We start from the raw sequence: 19,728 nt of genomic DNA on the forward strand, positions 1-19,728 counted from the left end.
TCCAGAAGGTCGGCCTAAAACTGAAATGACCGAAAACCAAAGTAATAATGCCCATAAGAATTAATGTAAATACAATTAATCCTTCCAAATGCCCAAAAATATTCACAAAAAAATAATTTTTTTAAAGATATAGTTTTACATACACAGAACAATGAGAACTAATAAAATAAATACTTGAACAATTAAATCGGCATTTCATACCTTTACTGAACACTCTTCTTGGCTTATGGAAGATAAGGAGGAGGAGAGAGGGAGGATTATTGTTTGGAAGGAGAATCCCCCTCCATAATGACTTCAGGTAACAAGTCCCTCTCTGGGGTTACTTCCCTTCTTTGTCTTTTAATGCCACTAGGACCAGCTTGAGAGTCACTGGACCCCTGTTGAACAAAAATCTGTCCAGATAGGTCTGTTTCTGACGTCTCTCTAAGATTTCCCTGAAGTGGGACAAGGTTTTATTACTGAACATGTTGCAGATATGGCTTGTTTCAGCTTGGTTGGGGTACTTTTTCCTCCTGCTTAATGTAGATCCTCTTCGGCATTTTCTTCTAAAAGAGGCCTGTTTTGTCACAATTGAACACTTGTTGGGGAGGAATCCTTCAGCCTCTACGTACTCCTTGAATTCGTGCACAAATTTTTCAGCCTCACATTTGTCAGAGCTTGCAGCCTCCCCATGCCTTGCCACACTGTGTATTCCACTATGATTTTCAAATCTCTCAAACCAGCCTTTGCTGGCTAACAGCAGCACTTGTTACAGGCATTTTCTTTACAAGATCATGTGCAACTGCCTGGCCTTCTCACAAATCATTGACTCCACAACACTATCTCCTGCTAATTGTTTTTCGGTGATCCACAAAACCAACAACTTCTCCATATCTTCCATTATTGGTAACCTCTGTTTGGTTAGCACATTTACTCTTTTTGCCAGATCAGCTTCCTTGATTTGTTCTTTCTTTGCCAGGATAGAAGTGATTGCTGATTTGTTTTTCCCAAACATCCTGGCAAGTGCAATCACTCGAAAAGCACTCTCAAACTTTTCATGTTTCTCACTTTCTTTACCAAAGGAACTTTATTAGGAACTTTCTTTGGGGCCATGGTTACTTATTTTGCAGTTGCTAACCACGAAAAACAATTGATTACAGCCAAATGTTTGGATGAATGAGCAGAAGCTTCCTCACTTGCCCAGAGACAAAGCCAGACTGACACGTGAGTGACTGGCAGCAGTGGGTTGATGTGTACCATACGGCTGATAAACGAAATAATGGTTGATAACCAGAAACCAAAAAACTGGCCAATAAGCAAGTTGGCCGATAACTGAGGGTCCACTGTAGTTTTACATACAGAAAACGATAAGAAATAAACATTTAAATGAACTTCTTCTTTTTAGTAATCTTTACAGGAAAAGGGGTTACTAGCCCATTGTTCCCGGCATTTTAGTTGACTTTTACAACAAGCATGGCTTATGGAGGAAAGATTCTTATTCCACTTCCCCATGGATATAAAATTAAAAGTAACAAGACCAAGAACTATTAAGATATTATCAAAGAAAACTCAGATGAGTGTGTATAAATAAACGTGTACATGTATGTGTAGTGTGACCTAAGTGTAAGTAGAGGTAGCAAGACATACCTGTAATCTTGCATATTTATGAGACAGACAAAAGACACCAGCAATCCTACCATCATGTAAAACAATTACAGGCTTTCGTTTTACACTCACTTGGCAGGATGGTAGTACCTCCCTGGGTGGTTGCTGTCTACCAACCTACTACCTACTAAAGGAGGGGTGTCAGGATATTAGCAGTTTGGAGGGATATGTTGTGTGTCTTTATACGTATATGCTTCTAAACTGTTGTGTTCTGAGCACCTCTGCAAAAACAGTGATTATATGTGAGTGAGGTGAAAGTGTTGAATGATGATGAAAGTATTTTCTTTTTGGGGATTTTCTTTCTTTTTGGGTCACCCTGCCTCGGTGGGAGACGGCCGACTTGTTGAAAAAAAAAATTAAATGAACATTTAAATCACTCTTATCTTTATTGAAGACTTGTTGGCATATTCTTTACAAGATCTGCATGCAACTGCCTTGCCTTTTTGCAGTTATTGCCTCCACAACACTATCTCCTGCTAACTGTTTTTCGTTGATCCACACCAGCAACATCTTTGATTATTTGCCATCACTACCACCCTCTATCGCCATCATAACCACAACCACCCTCTACCACCATCACTACCACCATCACAACCACCCTCTACTACCATAATTACCACCTCTACCACCATCACTACTGCCCTCTACCACCATCACAACCACAACCATCCTCTACCACCCTCTACCACCATCACTACCACCCTCTTCCACCATCACAACCACAACCATCCTCTGCCACCCTCTACCACCATCACAACTACAACCACCCTCTACCACCTTCTACCACCATCACTGCCACCCTCTACCACCATCATTATCACCCTCTACCACCATTATTACCATACACTACCACCATCACAACCACAACCACTCTCTACCACCATCACAACCACCCTCTACCACCATCACAACCACAACCTCCCTCTACCTCTATCACTACTACCCTCTACCACCATCACTACTACCCTCTAATGCCATCACTACCACCATCACTACCACCCTGTACCACAACCACCCTCTACCACCATCACTACTACCCTCTACCACCATCACTACCACCCTCTACCACCATCACTACCACTCTCTACCACCATCACTGCCACCCTCTGCCACTAATGTTTTGGATGAACGCAAGGAGTATTGCTCACTGGACAAGTGACAGAGGCAGACTGAGTCACATATGTGCGAGCGGCCGTGTCCTGGGTGGGCGGACACGTCTGATATGGACGATTTCCGAGCTGAGGTACAAAACCCGGGGTAAAATTTCGCCCAAATAAGTGGTCAAAATCTGAATTGTACGATATCTGTACTGGACGAAGTCCCGGGTTCCACTGTACTTATAAAATACACAGAAATTGGTAATTTGGCTGATTTTGCTCAAAATTAAAAATACAGTAGGGCCCCGCTTTACGGTGTTTCCGCTTACAGCGTTTTGCTAATACGGTGATTTCAAATTAAGACCAAAACTTGCTATACGACTCCCCGTCTTTCTAATACAGCGTGCTCCACCTGGTTTGTTTACATTCTCCCTGAGCACCTCTCTCTCTATTATGCCTGGAAACTTTCCAAAATTTCATGTGTCTTAAAGTTATTGCATATTTTATATGTACAGGTACCATCCAACTTACGACCAAGCTTGGTTCCAGCCAACCAGTCGTAAGTCAAAATGGACGTAAGTTGAACCTTACTACTGAATATCAACATCAAATTTTTGTAATGATTTTATTTTATTGTTTTATCTTGGTATTTTATTTTTTACTTTACTTTTTATGCTGTTAGTACTGTATTTTATACTGTAAGGTTTAGGATAAACACTATGCAACACAAACAGTTGTTTATTTCCCAGAAATTTGGCATACAAAACATGGTTGTAAGCCGAGTGGTCGTATGTCGAGCAGGTCGTAAGTCGGATGGTAGGTGTATTCTGATGGTTATACTTATGTGTACCTGTACCTAAATATACTTACACACTGTGCTGGCATGCAGGTACACATTAAAATCATTAAGAGTCTCTCTACTCTTGATGCCATATTATTATTAATAATAATAATAATAATAATCCTTTGGGCGCATTAAATGTCGTATATTACGTTAAAATAGTCATTTCCATTAATACATCTATGATACTTTTTTCAAAATTATATAATAAACATGCTGCATAACATATAACCATGATAAATACACCCCACAGTAGAATAAATTAACATAAATATGAGATGTGGTAGCCAGGTGACTTGTGGGAGTGATGGCAAGAATAACTTTTTCTTTAATCCACCATCAGAGAAAATGTGTACACTATAATATTACTGGGGGTAACTAGAAAATTATTCCTTTCGTATGCCTTCACTCAGAACGTCATTTCTTCTGAAAATGGTGTTACATGAGAATGGGAGTGTTCCTCTTTATTTATTCTACTGTATCAACGTGGAGACAACTTGTACAGTACGTAAAGTGTTTGTATTATGGCATTACTTGAATGAAAGTGGGTAAAGCAGCTGGAACTGACGGGATCATGACAGAAATGTTAAAAGCAGGGGGGGATATAGTGTTAGTGGTTGGTATTTTTGTTTAATAAAGGTATGAAAGAGGGGAAGGTACCTAGGGATTGGCGGAGAGCATGTATAGTCCCTTTATATAAAGGGAAAGGGGACAAAAGAGACTGTAAAAATTATAGAGGAATAAGTTTACTGAGTATACCAGGAAAAGTATACGGAAGGGTTATAATTGAAAGAATTAGAGGTAAGACAGAATGTAGGATTGCGGATGAGCAAGGAGGTTTTAGAGTGGGTAGGGGATGTGTAGATCAAGTGTTTACATTGAAGCATATATGTGAACAGTATTTAGATAAAGGTAGGAAAGTTTTTATTGCATTTATGGATTTAGAAAAGGCATATGATAGAGTGGATAGAGGAGCAATGTGGCAGATGTTGCAAGTATATGGAATAGGTGGTAAGTTACTAAATGCTGTAAAGAGCTTTTATGAGGATAGTGAGGCTCAGGTTAGGGTATGTAGAAGAGAGGGAGAATACTTCCCGGTAAAAGTAGGTCTTAGACAGGGATGTGTAATGTCACCATGGTTGTTTAATATATTTATAGATGGGGTTGTAAAGGAAGTAAATGCTAGGGTGTTCGGGAGAGGGGTGGGATTAAATTATGGGGAATCAAATTTAAAATGGGAACTGACACAGTTACTTTTTGCTGATGATACTGTGCTTATGGGAGATTCTAAAGAAAAATTGCAAAGGTTAGTGGATGAGTTTGAGAATGTGTGTAAAGGCAGAAAGTTGAAAGTGAACATAGAAAAGAGTAAGGTGATGAGGGTATCAAATGATTTAGATAAAGAAAAATTGGATATCAAATTGGGGAGGAGGAGTATGGAAGATGTGAATGTTTTCAGATACTTGGGAGTTGACGTGTCGGCGGATGGGTTTATGAAGGATGAGGTTAATCATAGAATTGATGAGGGAAAAAAGGTGAGTGGTGCGTTGAGGTATATGTGGAGTCAAAAAACGTAATCTATGGAGGCAAAGAAGGGAATGTATGAAAGTATAGTAGTACCAACACTCTTATATGGGTGTGAAGCTTGGGTGGTAAATGCAGCAGTGAGGAGACGGTTGGAGGCAGTGGAGATGTCCTAAGGGCAATGTGTGGTGTAAATATTATGCAGAAAATTTGGAGTGTGGAAATTAGGAGAAAGTGTGGAGTTAATAAAAGTATTAGTCAGAGGGCAGAAGAGGGGTTGTTGAGGTGGTTTGGTCATTTAGAGAGAATGGATCAAAGTAGAATCACATGGAAAGCATATAAATCTATAGAGGAAGGAAGGAGGGGTAGGGGTCGTCCTCGAAAGGGTTGGAAAGAGGGGGTAAAGGAGGTTTTGTGGGAAAGGGGCTTGGACTTCCAGCAAGCGTGCATGAGCGTGTTAGATAGGAGTGAATGGAGACGAATGATACTTGGGACCTGACGATCTGTTGGAGTGTGAGCAGGGCAATATTTAGTGAAGGGATTCAGGGAAACCGGTTATTTTCATATAGTCGGACTTGAGTCCTGGAAATGGGAAGTACAATGCCTGCACTTTAAAGGAGGGGTTTGGGATATTGGCAGTTTGGAGGGATATGTTGTGTATCTTTATACGTATGTGCTTCTAAACTGTTGTATTCTGAGCACCTCTGCAAAAGCAGTGATAATGTGTGAGTGTGGTGAAAGTGTTGAATGATGATGAAAGTATTTTCTTTTTGGGGATTTTCTTTCTTTTTTGGGTCACCCTGCCTCGGTGGGAGACGGCCGACTTGTTGAAAAAATATATATATATATATATATATATATATATATATATATATATATATATATAATATATATGTATATATGTATGTATATATATGTTCTTTCTTTCAACAACCCCGCCGTATCTCACCAAGGCAGGGTGGCCCGAAAAGAAAAACAAAAGTTTCTCTTTTCTAATTTAGTAATTTATACAGAAGAAGGGGTTACTAGCCCCTTGCTCCTGGCATTTTAGTCGCGTATTACAACACGCATGGCTTACAGAGGAAGAATTCTGTTCCACTTCCTCATGGAGATAAGAGGAAATAAACAAGAACAAGAACTAGAAAGAAAATAGCAGAAAACCCAGAGGGGTGTGTATATATATGCTTGTACATGTACGTGTAGTGTGACCTAAGTGTAAGTAGAAGTAGCAAGACGTACCTGAAATCTTGCATGTTATATATATATATATATATATATATATATATATATATATATATATATATATATATATATATATATATATATATATATTTTTTTTTTTTTTTTCAACAAGTCGGCCGTCTCCCACCGAGGCAGGGTGACCCAAAAAAAGAAAGAAAATCCCCAAAAAGAAAATACTTTCATCATCATTCAACACTTTCACCACACTCGCACATTATCACTGTTTTTGCAGAGGTGCTCAGAATACAACAGTCTAGAAGCATACACATATAAAGATACACAACATATCCCTCCAAACTGCCAATATCCCAAACCCCTCCTTTAAAGTGCAGGCATTGTACTTCCCATTTCCAGGACTCAAGTCCGACTATATGAAAATAACCAGTTTCCCTGAATCCCTTCACTAAATATTACCCTGCTCACACTCCAACAGATTGTCAGGTCCCAAGTACCATTCGTCTCCATTCACTCCTATCTAACACGCTCACGCACGCTTGCTGGAAGTCCAAGCCCCTTGCCCACAAAACCTCCTTTACCCCCTCTCTCCAACCCTTTTGAGGACGACCCCTACCCCGCCTTCCTTCCCCTATAGATTTATATGCTTTCCATGTCATTCTACTTTGATCCATTCTCTCTAAATGACCAAACCACCTCAACAACCCCTCTTCTGCCCTCTGACTAATACTTTTATTAACTCCACACCTTCTCCTAATTTCCACACTCCGAATTTTCTGCATAATATTTACACCACACATTGCCCTTAAACAGGACATCTCCACTGCCTCCAACCGTCTCCTCGCTGCTGCATTTACCACCCAAGCTTCACACCCATATAAGAGTGTTGGTACTACTATACTTTCATACATTCCCTTCTTTGCCTCCATAGATAACGTTTTTTGACTCCACATATGCCTCAACGCACCACTCACCTTTTTTCCCTCATCAATTTTTGATTAACCTCATCCTTCATAAATCCATCCGCCGACACGTCAACTCCCAAGTATCTGAAAACATTCACTTCTTCCATACTCCTCCTCCCCAATTTGATATCCAATTTTTCTTTATCTAAATCATTTGACACCCTCATCACCTTACTCTTTTCTATGTTCACTTTCAACTTTCTACCTTTACACACATTCCCAAACTCATCCACTAACCTTTGCAATTTTTCTTTAGAATCTCCCATAAGCACAGTATCATCAGCAAAAAGTAACTGTGTCAATTCCCATTTTGAATTTGATTCCCCAAAGTTTAATCCCACCCCTCTCCCAAACACCCTAGCATTTACTTCCTTTACAACCCCATCTATAAATATATTAAACAACCATGGTGACATTACACATCCCTGTCTAAGACCTACTTTTACCGGGAAGTAGTCTCCCTCTCTTCTACACACCCTAACCTGAGCCTCACTATCCTCATAAAAACTCTTTACAGCATTTAATAACTTACCACCTATTCCATATACTTGCAACATCTGCCACATTGCTCCTCTATCCACTCTATCATATGCCTTTTCTAAATCCATAAATGCAATAAAAACTTCTCTATCTTTATCTAAATACTGTTCACATATATGCTTCAATGTAAACACCTGATCTACACATCCCCTACCCACTCTGAAACCTCCTTGCTCATCCGCAATCCTACATTCTGTCTTACCTCTAATTCTTTCAATTATAACCCTACCGTACACTTTTCCTGGTATACTCAGTAAGCTTATTCCTCTATAATTTTTACAGTCTCTTTTGTCCCCTTTCCCTTTATATAAAGGGACTATACATGCTCTTCGCCAATCCCTAGGTACCTTCCTCTCTTTCATACATTTATTAAACAAAAATACCAACCACTCCAACACTATATCCCCCCCTGCTTTTAACATTTCTGTCATGATCCCATCAGTTCCAGCTGCTTTACCCCCTTTCATTTTACGTAATGCCTCACGTACCTCCCCCACACTTACATTCTGCTCTTCTTCACTCCTAAAAGATGGTATACCTCCCTGACCAGTGCATGAAATTACTGCCTCTGTTTCTTCCTTAACATTTAAAAGTTCCTCAAAATATTCTCTCCATCTACCCAATACCTCCATCTCCCCATCTACTAACTCCCCTACTCTGTTTTTAACTGACAAATCCATATTTTCCCTAGGCTTTCTTAACTTGTTTAACTCACTCCAAAATTTTTTCTTATTTTCATTAAAATTTCTTGACAGTGCCTCTCCCACTCTATCATCTGCTCTCCTTTTGCACTCTCTCACCACTCTCTTTACCTTTCTTTTACTCTCCATATACTCTGCTCTTCTTGTAACACTTCTGCTTTATAAAAACTTCTCATAAGCTACCTTTTTCTCTTTTATCACACCCTTTACTTCATCATTCCACCAATCACTCCTCTTTCCTCCTGCCCCCACCCTCCTATAACCACAAACTTCTGCCCCACATTCTAATACTGCATTTTTAAAACTATTCCAACCCTCTTGAACCCCCCCCCTTCCCCCCACTACTCATCTTTGCACTAGCCCACCTTTCTGCCAACAGTCGCTTATATCTCACCCGAACTTCCTCCTCCCTTAGTTTATACACTTTCACCTCCCTCTTACTTGTTGTTGCCACCTTCCTCTTTTCCCATCTACCTCTTACTCTAACTGTAGCTACAACTAAATAATGATCCGATATATCAGTTGCCCCTCTATAAACATGTACATCCTGGAGCCTACCCATCAACCTTTTATCCACCAATACATAATCTAATAAACTACTTTCATTACGTGCTACATCATACCTTGTATATTTATTTATCCTCTTTTTCATAAAATATGTATTACTTATTACCAAATTTCTTTCTACACATAGCTCAATTAAAGGCTCACCATTTACATTTACCCCTGGCACCCCAAATTTACCTACTACTCCCTCCATAACATTTTTACCCACTTTAGCATTGAAATCCCCAACCACCATTACTCTCACACTTGATTCAAAACTCCCCACGCATTCACTCAACATTTCCCAAAATCTCTCTCTCTCCTCTACACTTCTCTCTTCTCCAGGTGCATACACGCTTATTATAACCCACTTTTCACATCCAATCTTTATTTTACTCCACATAATCCTTGAATTAATACATTTATAGTCCCTCTTTTCCTGCCATAGCTTATCCTTCAACATTATTGCTACTCCTTCTTTAGCTCTAACTCTATTTGAAACCCCTGACCTAATCCCATTTATTCCTCTCCACTGAAACTCTCCCACCCCCTTCAGCTTTGTTTCACTTAAAGCCAGGACATCCAGCTTCTTCTCATTCATAACATCCACAATCATCTCTTTCTTATCATCTGCACAACATCCACGCACATTCAGACTTCCCACTTTGACAATTTTCTTCTTCTTATTCTTTTTAGTAATCTTTACAGGAAAAGGGGTTACTAGCCCATTGTTCCCGGCATTTTAGTTGACTTTTACAACACGCATGGCTTACGGAGGAAAGATTCTTATTCCACTTCCCCATGGATATAAAAGGAAAATTAATAAGACCAAGAACTATTAAGATAAAATCAAAGAAAACTCAGATGAGTGTGTATAAATAAATGTGTACATGTATGTGTAGTGTGACCTAAGTGTCAGTAGAAGTAGCAAGACATGCCTGTAATCTTGCATATTTATGAGACAGACAAAAGACATCAGCAATCCTACCATCATGTAAAACAATCACAGGCTTTCGTTTTACACTCACTTGGTAGGACGGTAGTACCTCCCTGGGTGGTTGCTGTCTACCAACCTACTACATATATATTACATATATATTACATATATATATACTACATATATATTATATATATATACATATATATTATATATATATACATATACATACATACATACATACATACATACATACATACATACATACATACATACATAGACACATACATACATACACCTACCTACCATCCGACTTACGACCGAGTTCGGTTCCGAGAAACTGGTCGTAAGTCGAAATGGTCGAAAGTCTAACTTTTCTACTGAATATCAACAAAACATTTTTGAAATGACTTTATTTTATTGTTTTATTTTGGTATTTCATGTTTTACTTTACTTTTTATGTTGTTAGTACTGTATTTTATACTGTAAGGTTTAGGATAAACACTGTGTACAACATAAATAGTTGTTTATTTCCCTGAAATTTGGCATAAAAAACACGGTCGTAAGTTGAGTGGTCGTAAGTCGAGCAGGTCGTAAGTCGGATGGTAGGTGTGTATATATATTCTAGGTAGTAGGTTGGTAGACAGCAACCACCCAGGGAGGTACTACCGTCCTGCCAAGTGAGTGTAAAACTGAAGCCTGTAATTGTTTTAAATGATGGTAGGATTGCTGGTGTCTTTTGTCTGTCTCATAAACATGCAAGATTTCAGTTATGTCTTGCTACTTCTACTTACACTTAGGTCACACTATACATACATGTACAAGCATATATATACACACCCCTGATAATAAAATATAACCAGGAATGATTGGTCATGATTTATGGCATCCAGATAATTGAATCAGACCTATTAAAAATCCATAAAACAGACCTGGGAATGAAGGGGGGGGATACCTATCTTCAGGAAAATCAGTAAAAGTCTGACATTTCTGCTATTTTGAGCCCAATTTCAGGCTACTTTTGTTTCAGTGTATGTCTTCCGTTTTATCAAATGACATGAAGAAGCAGCCAATAAAACCATAAAAACCTTCCTAGAAAACACCTCAGAGTTGCTGTTTTGAACCATAAATATGGTCAGTTTTGTTTTTCCCATCATGCATTGCATGGGGCAAGATTTTTTTTTATATTGTACATACTCACTGCACAGATGCATTCTCTCATTTCTAAGCCAAAATTTACTGCTCCTAGCTTATCTGTGTGAGCTGAGCTCATGACGTAGAACTGTGTGACAGACCCTGGCCTCAGTAATGTAGTTCTACATGACAGCTACTGAAAGTGTTAAGGAAATACTGATGATCAAATAGGTGCTTACCAGAAATACAGGATTTATAAATGTATTGATTTATTCAAAGAATTTTCTTTGAAGGTAGTCATTTAAGCATCATCTATGAAACAAAGCTATTGGAAATGGTATGTATTATTTATAATTTTTGTTTGCAAAATAGTCGGAGGTAGAAGGCTTGGCTCACAACCAGAAAGTTTAATCCTGTTTAAAGTGAGATATATGAACAAGATTCCTAACATCTGCTGTTCCCTATTTAATTAGCAAAAAATAAATAACTAGAATTTAGTCAGCTGTTATGAGTCATATCCTCTGGAAGGACTAAAGGACAAGAATAGCATTGAGCCCCGCTGCTTTCTTTCTTGGGTTATCTTGGTTATCTACAATTGTTAGCCCACAAGGGTTAATAATCTGAATAGTCTTCATCTTCTTAGTTCTGTAAGTTGCCCACCTTAACCAAAATACAAGCTAATAAAATTTATTACAGGTATCAACCGATAGATGTATTCAAGACACTTATTACCAAGCTTGCACCAGAAGTGTTTAAATGTATGCATACTGGCTGTATATATGCTGATGATGACCCTGAAATGTTTCTTCAGCATATCTCATTTCATGGAGAGAGCTATAGGTGAGTAATAATAGGCTTCTTGTATTGGACATTCAGATAATTTATCCTTTATGGAATGTGATGGTACTGCTTAAGATAAAGTGGTCCAACACTTATATGGGGTATTATTTTTGAATGTTGCAGTGTTGCGTCACTTGCATGAGACTCAAGGGGTATTTGTTATTCTATGAATATGTTTTTATTTTCACTTAAATATTATATAGTCTATATCTTCATTAACCCTTAAACTGTCCAAACATAGATCTACATTGACGTGCGTAATGCTCTGAATGTAGATCTACGTCCAATTTTACATGCTTTCAAATGGAAAAAATGAAGGTCAGAGCACTACGCACGTCAACGTAGATCTACATTTGGACAGTTTAAGGGTTAATGGCTAAAATGAAGGTATCTTGCTCTATACTATTATCTGACCTTATATTATTAAGCTATGTATATAGGTAGGATGATGTTGAAGGATAAGATATGGAAGGAAAAGAGGGACTATAAATGTATTAATTCAAGGATTATGTGGAGTAAAATAAAAGTTGGATGTGAAAAGTGGGTTATAGTAAGCGTATATGCACCTGGAGACGAGAGAAGTGTAGAGGAGAGAGAGAGATTTTGGGAAATATTGAGTGAATGCATGGGGAGTTTTGAACCAAGTGTGAGAGTACTTGTGGTTGGGGATTTTAATGCTAAAGTGGGCAAAAATGTTGTGGAGGGGAGTAGTAGGTAAATTTGGGGTGCCAGGGGTAAATGAAAATGGGGAGCCTTTAACTGAGCTATGTGTAGAAAGAGGTTTGGTAATAAGTAATACATATTTTATGAAGAGGATAAATAAATACACAAGGTATGATATAGCACGTAATGAAAGTAGTTTGTTAGATTATGTATTGGTGGATAAAAGGTAGATGGGTAGGTTCCAGGATGTATACGTTTACAGAGAGGCAACTGATATATCGGATCATTATTTAGTTTTAGCTACAGTTAGAGTAAGAGGTAGATGGGACAAGAGGAAAATGGCAACAACACGCAAGAGGGAGGTAAAAGTGTATAAACTAAGGGAGGAGGAAGTTTGGGTGAGATATGAGCAACTATTGTTTCTCACAATTATATCACATAAATGTTAAACCTAAAACCCAATCTAACTTTACTATTTTTTTAAATAAACTACCTAACAGAATTCTCCTTACGACTGAATGTACAACAATGCATGCAACCATATGACCTGTCTTTGTAATACTCACTTGTGCTTTATAGTAATCTGTTTACATTAATGTTTTATCACTGATTTCATCATTGCTTAGTTAATCTTAAGTTAATTTTAAGCCAGCCCGTAATGCTATGCATAGTATAAGTGGCTTTGGCATGCTGCTCTTATCTGTATTTTTTTTGTACCTCTGTATGTGTGCTCAAATTGTAATAAATAAATAAATAAAATAAATAAATAAATAAAATAAATAAATAAATAAATAAAGGTGGGCTGTTGGGGTGGAAGATAGGAGGAGAGAGTGGTTGTTCCAAGTTTGGTCAGAGGGAGGGGGTAAAAGTAGCTTTGAGTTGTAGGGGGCTTAACCCGTAAACAGTCCAAGTAGATCTACGTTTATATGCGTAGTGCTCCAAAAGTAGATTACGTTTTTTTTTTTACATATTTTCAAATATAACAAAAAAAAAAACTTAGATCAAAGTTTTTTACACATTTCAAATGTAAAAAAAAAAAATCTACTTTTTTACATACTTTCACATGTTGAAAAAACATACAGGAGGGCCCCGCTTTACGGCGTTTCACTTTACGGCGTTCCGCTAATACGGTCATTTCAAATTATGACCAAAACTCGCTATACGGCTCCCCCCACCTGACTTTCTAATACGGTCACCGCACCCCGCCCTGTTTGTTTACATTCTTCGTGAGCTCAGTAAGCACTAAGTCTCTCCATTTTGTCTGGAAACTCCAAAATTTCAAATGTTTTTAAAAGTTATTTCATATTTTGTATATACTCTGATAATTATACTTATGTATACCTGTACTTAAATAACCTTACATACTGTGCTGGCATGCAGGTACACATTAAAATCAGTAAGAGTGTCTTATGTCTCCAGACGTCATATTAGTAATGATTATAATAATCATCGAGTCTCATTTAAATGTCGTATATTACGTTAAATACACATTTTCATTAATCCATCTATGATATTTTTTCAAAATTATATAATAAACACGATACATAACATAAAAAGATGATAAATACACCCCACAATAGAATAAATAAACATAAATATGAGATGTGGTAGCAGACGACTTGCACAAGTGACGCCATATTAGAAATGCTAATAATAATAATAATAATAATAATAATCACCGAGTCTCATTAAATGTTGTATATTACGTTAATATACACATTTTCATTAATCCATCCATTATATTTTTTTCAAAATTATATAATAAACACGATACATAACATAAAAAGATGATAAATACACCCCACAATAGAATAAATAAACATAAATATGAGATGTGGTAGCCAGATAACTTGTACAAGTGATGCCAAGAATAACGTTTTCTCTAATCTAACATAAGAGAAAATGTGTTACTGGGAGTAACTGTAGAAAATTATTCCTTTCGTATGTATGTAAGTAAGTTTATTCAGGTATACACAAATACAGTTACATAGATTATCATACATAACAACATATGTGTAGAGAACCTAGGATTACCCATAAAAGTCAGAGTGACTTATTTCCATTGCCTTCACTCAGAGCATCATTTCTTCTCAAAATGATGTTACATGAGAATGGGAGTGTTCTTCTTTATTTATTCTACCGTATCAATGTAGAGACAACCTGTACACAATGTAACTTGTACACAAACGAGACGTGTACACTTTGTTTACAAAACTTACCTTCGCCTGGTTTGTTTACATAACTCTGCGCCTGTACTCTCTCATGCATTCATTCTTTCTCTCTCTCATTTATTCGTTTTATCTCATTTACTTACTCCTGACCCTACATTAAAACTACAAATATTTTAAGGTAAGTAATGAGTGAACTGTATATACATTTTATCGCTCTGGGATGCTTAAATGTAATAGAATATTATGTGTAGGTGGGTTGGCCTGGTATGGTAGCCCGGCTGACTACCATACATACCACACTTGATTTTTTACAATAAATACTACTCATCTCACCCTATATTTTAAGGTAAGTAATGAGTGAACTGTATATACATTTTATCGCTCTGGGATGCTTAAATATCATAGAATTGTGTGTGTGGGTGGGGTGGCCTGGTATGGTAGCCTGGCTGACTACCATACATACCACACTTGATTTCTTACAATAAATACTACTTGTCTCACCCTAGATTAAGACTATAAATATTTTTAGGTAAGTAATGAGTGCACTATGTGTGTATTGTACTTTTTTATTGTTTTTTGATGCCTGGTTCTATTGCTAACTTAATATATGTTAGTGTAAACTTGTTATCTAGTGTTTGTATGCATTTGTAAGTGGAAAAAAAGGGTGTTCCACTTTACGGCGGTTTCCGCTTTACGGCGGTAGCCTGGAACCTAACCAGCCGTATAAGTGGGGCCCTCCTGTATGTATACGTTTGGACCATTTACGGGTTAAGCATCCAGTAGGCTTGTGTGAGGATATTGGATAGGAGTGAATGGAGACGTGCTGTTGGAGTGTGAAAAGGGTAACTTTTTATGAAGGGATTCAGGGGAAAGTGATTAGCTGGACATGAGTCTAGCAGATGGTACAGGGAGTGCCTATTTTGAAGGAGGGATAAGGATGTTGCAGTCATAAGGTAATCTGATTGTGATGCTTGCACACTTCTGGAGAGTCAACAATTGAATGAATGATGGTGAATGTGTTTTCTTAGAGTCAACCTGCCTTGTCAGGAGATGGCTATTGAGTTAAAAAAACAAACAGTAATATTAATAAAAATAATAATAATAATTTTTAAAAGTTGCACAAGTCTAATAAGGATTAATTAACTATGTATTTCCCCCTTTAAAAAAAAATATAGATAACATTTTGCACTAACGTAAAGTAGAACTAAAACTAAAATAGTGAACATGACTCAAGAAATCGTAATGACACGATTGCAAATAAACCATACCCCCGGCCGGGATTGGCTAACGCGACGGGCTGGAGTTTTGAGACTCTATGACCGCGGGTTCAATCCCGGCCGGGGGTATGGTTTAAAATAGTGAAGTTGTATTTTTTGAAATTTAAAGAATTTATATTTTCTATCATATATCATGCATTAAAATCTATTACAGTACTGCAAAATCTCTCGTAACATGATGATGTTACATTTCTGGAAATTGGTGCATTATGAATAATAGCTTAATGTGATGTGAATAACACATTAATAAAATGGGGTTATATTCCAGACACCTCCAAATTAGCCAGTCTTTTTTTTATATTCTGCTAGGTAAAAGTTACTACAGTAATGTAAAACTTATCTCACATTCTGGTAGTTGTTAACTGAAGCATTTGATGATTTGGGAGAGCTAATGTGGGCTGCTGGGCCAAGTGAGGTTTATCAAGTAACACTGCTGGGCCATAGTGAGGTTTATCAGGTACTACTGTACAAGTTAGCAATGTAAAAATAAAAGCCATAGATGGTAAGTTCCATGTTGAAACTTAATCCAGCTATACTAAGCAAATATATACCAAAGATAAATACATTTAATAAATCCAAAGAAAAGAAAGAAAAAAAAAATACAAAATGTTGGAAGCAGCATCAACTGGGCCTCTGAACATATCAAGAGATTAGGATGACCAAAATGTTTAGTCCAGAAAGGAGGAAAAGGATTCCTCTGAAGAATGGTTGGAGGGAATAGATAAAGGAGGTTCTGAGTGGTAAAATTAAATATCCAAACTGTATGCCAGTGATGAGAGTCGCACCTCTCACCACTGGTATCTGGGGTACTTGAACTATACAAACTACTAAAAAAAAAATGTTTTTTCTTCAAAAATTAATTAAGAGTAGGTAGATGTGTTGTGTAGGGGCTTGAGCATACAGGAGGCGTGTATGAGCATGCTAGATTGGGGTGACTGGAAACAAGTGGTTTTTATGGCTTGATGTGTTGTTGGAGTGCAAGCAAAGTGACATTTATGATGAAGGTATTCAGGGAAACCAATTAGCTGAGACTCCTGGAGGTGGGAGGTAATGTGCCTGCTCTCTGAATTAGGGGTGTGTGATGTCTCTGAGCTTCTGGAAAGAAAGCTGTTAATGAATGATGATAAATGTTTTATTTGGATTATTGTACCTTGGTGGAAGATGGCCAGTGTGGTTAAAGAAAAAATAATCTCTTTGGGATGATTATCGTATTTCTTTATACGAAAGTCGAGAGCTGTACAGGATAAGTGAAAGTAACAAGAGTCAAGTCAAAGTTATAAGCTACAATGGAACCTCGGTTTTCGTATGCCCTAGTTTGTATGTAAAACTATAGCTATTCTCTGTAAAATGTATTTTTTGTTAATATTTCCCGTAAGAAATAATGTAAACCCAAATAATCCATTCCAGACACCCAAAAATATTAACAGAAAATGAATATTATAGAGAATAACTATAGTTTTACATATAAACTAGGGCATGCGAAAACCGAGGTTCCATTGTATTTATTATCTTGTTTATTGAGTTGTGAATATTATGCAGAGAATTCGTAGCTTGGAGGTTAGAAGAAGGTATGGGATTACTAAAAGTATTATCCAGAGGGCTGAAGCGGGGTTGTTAAGATGGTTTGGGCATTAGATGGAACAAAATAGGATGACTTGGAGAGCATATAAATCTGTAGTGGAGGGATGGCAGGATTGGGGGTCGTCCAAGGAAAGGTTGGATGGAGGGGGTAAAGGAAATTTTGTGTACGAGGGGCTTAAACTTCCAGCAAGCATTCATGAGTGTGTTAGATATGAGTAAGTGGAGGCAAATGGTTTTATGACTGGATGTGCTGTTGGAGTGTGAGCAAAGGAACATTTATGAAGGCATTGAGGGAAACTGGTAGGCTGGACTTGAGTCCTGGAGAGAGGTACAGTGCCTGCACTCTGAAGGAGAGGTGGGAAAATTTGCAGTTTTGAACCGTAGTAGCAGCGCCCCTCTGGCAGTACAGTGATGGTGAAACTGTTTCATCTTTTTTGGGCCGCTCTGCCTCGGTGGGAAATGGCTGGTGTGTGAAAAAAATATATGTATTATAATTTACAGATATTATACAATGGATTTTCCTTACAGATGCTGCTACTGCTTAATGGTAATGCCAGCTCCAGAAGCATTAGTGCAACATATTATTACAGAACACAGCCATTGCCAGTTCCAGTGCAAATACTGCCTTTATAGAGCCTATACCAAAATTTACATGGGTGTGCATTTGGTAAGGCAGTTAGTTCTTTCATTGTTTAATGTAATAAGTAATAAGTGTGAATCACATCTTAGTACAGTAAATATAATATCTTTTTGATACAAATTTTAAGTTAAAGGCAAAATATTATTGCATTCTATTTTTGTATTTCTTACTTTAAACTGTCTATTTATAAGCATCCAATAAATATTGTTTTAGTTTTATCTCTAGACTAAACATGAGCAAGCTATGAAAGTGTTTGGAAGTTTTTTATGCTTTATATATAATATGTTTACAATTATTATTATTTTTATTATTATTATTATTATTATTATTATTATTATTATTATTATTATTATTGGCAAATAAAGATATAGAATCAGTAATTTTTCCAGAAAAATTTTCATCCATATGAAGAGCCACGGTACATTAAAGTTGGAACTATCCAGCCACATCATCCTCCTAATCCTCCAATCGATCAATTTGTTCGACCATACAGGTGCAACTATAGTAAGTTTTATTATTTTCTGATATTCTTATATAATATTTGTATGTACTTTTTATTCAGAATGCATCTATAATTTCTGCAGTTGGATCCTGGGAGCATACCTAGAATATGCCACTCTTAATCCCTACCTAATACCTGCCTCTCTTATTACTATGTGATGTTGGACATCACACTTGCTAGGGGCATTCAATTCAGGCAGGTAGCTTGCCCTTTAAACAGGAGTGCTGCCTCCTTCCAAGCAGACAGTGAGGGGTGTGCTGGTTGTCCAATAGGTGCTCATCTTATCATGCTGTCCTTAGTTTTGGGCATCCAGGCAATGCATGACAATTCAGTTGCATCTGGAGAGTGCTCTGGCAGCATCCAGGGCACAGTTATGGTGCACCTGTTCATCACTTCACTTGTAAGATAATCATTAGTACTTGACTATTTGTACTCTCCCATTTATTTTTGCAGGGATTGAGTTTCAGTTCCTGGCCCTGCCCTCAGGTTACCATTTGCTAGTTTTGTTCCCTCCTAGTCTTCTGGGCCTTGTCATACCTGCTCTTAAAACCATGTATAAAGCCTGCTTCCACCACTTCTTCACAGAGATTATTTCATTTGACAACCAGTCTGAGACTGAAGAAATGCTTCCTGACATATCTGTGGCTCATCTCTTCAGTGCTCCTGTTCTGTCCCCAAATTTCTTCATAGCTTATCATCAGTTTTTTTAAGAGTTCACCAGGACTCGCCTTGTACCTTTACAGTGGTTCCGTCAAGGAATCGCCCACCCCTCTCACTCGGGTGAGGCTCCTGGGAGCTGCTTCACCTGAGCTCTCTGGGGTCCTTTGTCTGGCAGGCCTGACAAATTGTAGAGGTTCCCTTTTTGAAGAAGTACTTCATCATTTTATCTCATGACTCTGAGCTCTGCTCAAAGTCAGTAGTAATGACT

At 37.6% G+C, this 19,728-nt stretch overlaps 1 protein-coding gene across 5 annotated transcripts in view; it reads left to right on the forward strand.

Annotated features, from left to right (window-relative positions):
• LOC128689188 (uncharacterized) overlaps positions 1 to 19,728 on the forward strand; it is a 433,687-nt gene that overhangs the window by 272,701 nt on the left and 141,258 nt on the right. For all 5 annotated transcript variants that reach the window (XM_070087146.1, XM_070087144.1, XM_070087148.1 and 2 more), the window contains 3 exons: positions 11,823 to 11,966; positions 18,187 to 18,325; positions 18,688 to 18,802. In XM_070087146.1, coding sequence (XP_069943247.1) covers positions 11,823 to 11,966; positions 18,187 to 18,325; positions 18,688 to 18,802 — 398 coding nt within the window. The remainder of the gene's footprint in view (positions 1 to 11,822; positions 11,967 to 18,186; positions 18,326 to 18,687; positions 18,803 to 19,728) is intronic.

The sequence above is a fragment of the Cherax quadricarinatus genome, chromosome 21 (assembly GCF_038502225.1).
Source record: "Cherax quadricarinatus isolate ZL_2023a chromosome 21, ASM3850222v1, whole genome shotgun sequence".
Classification (NCBI taxonomy): domain Eukaryota; kingdom Metazoa; phylum Arthropoda; class Malacostraca; order Decapoda; family Parastacidae; genus Cherax; species Cherax quadricarinatus.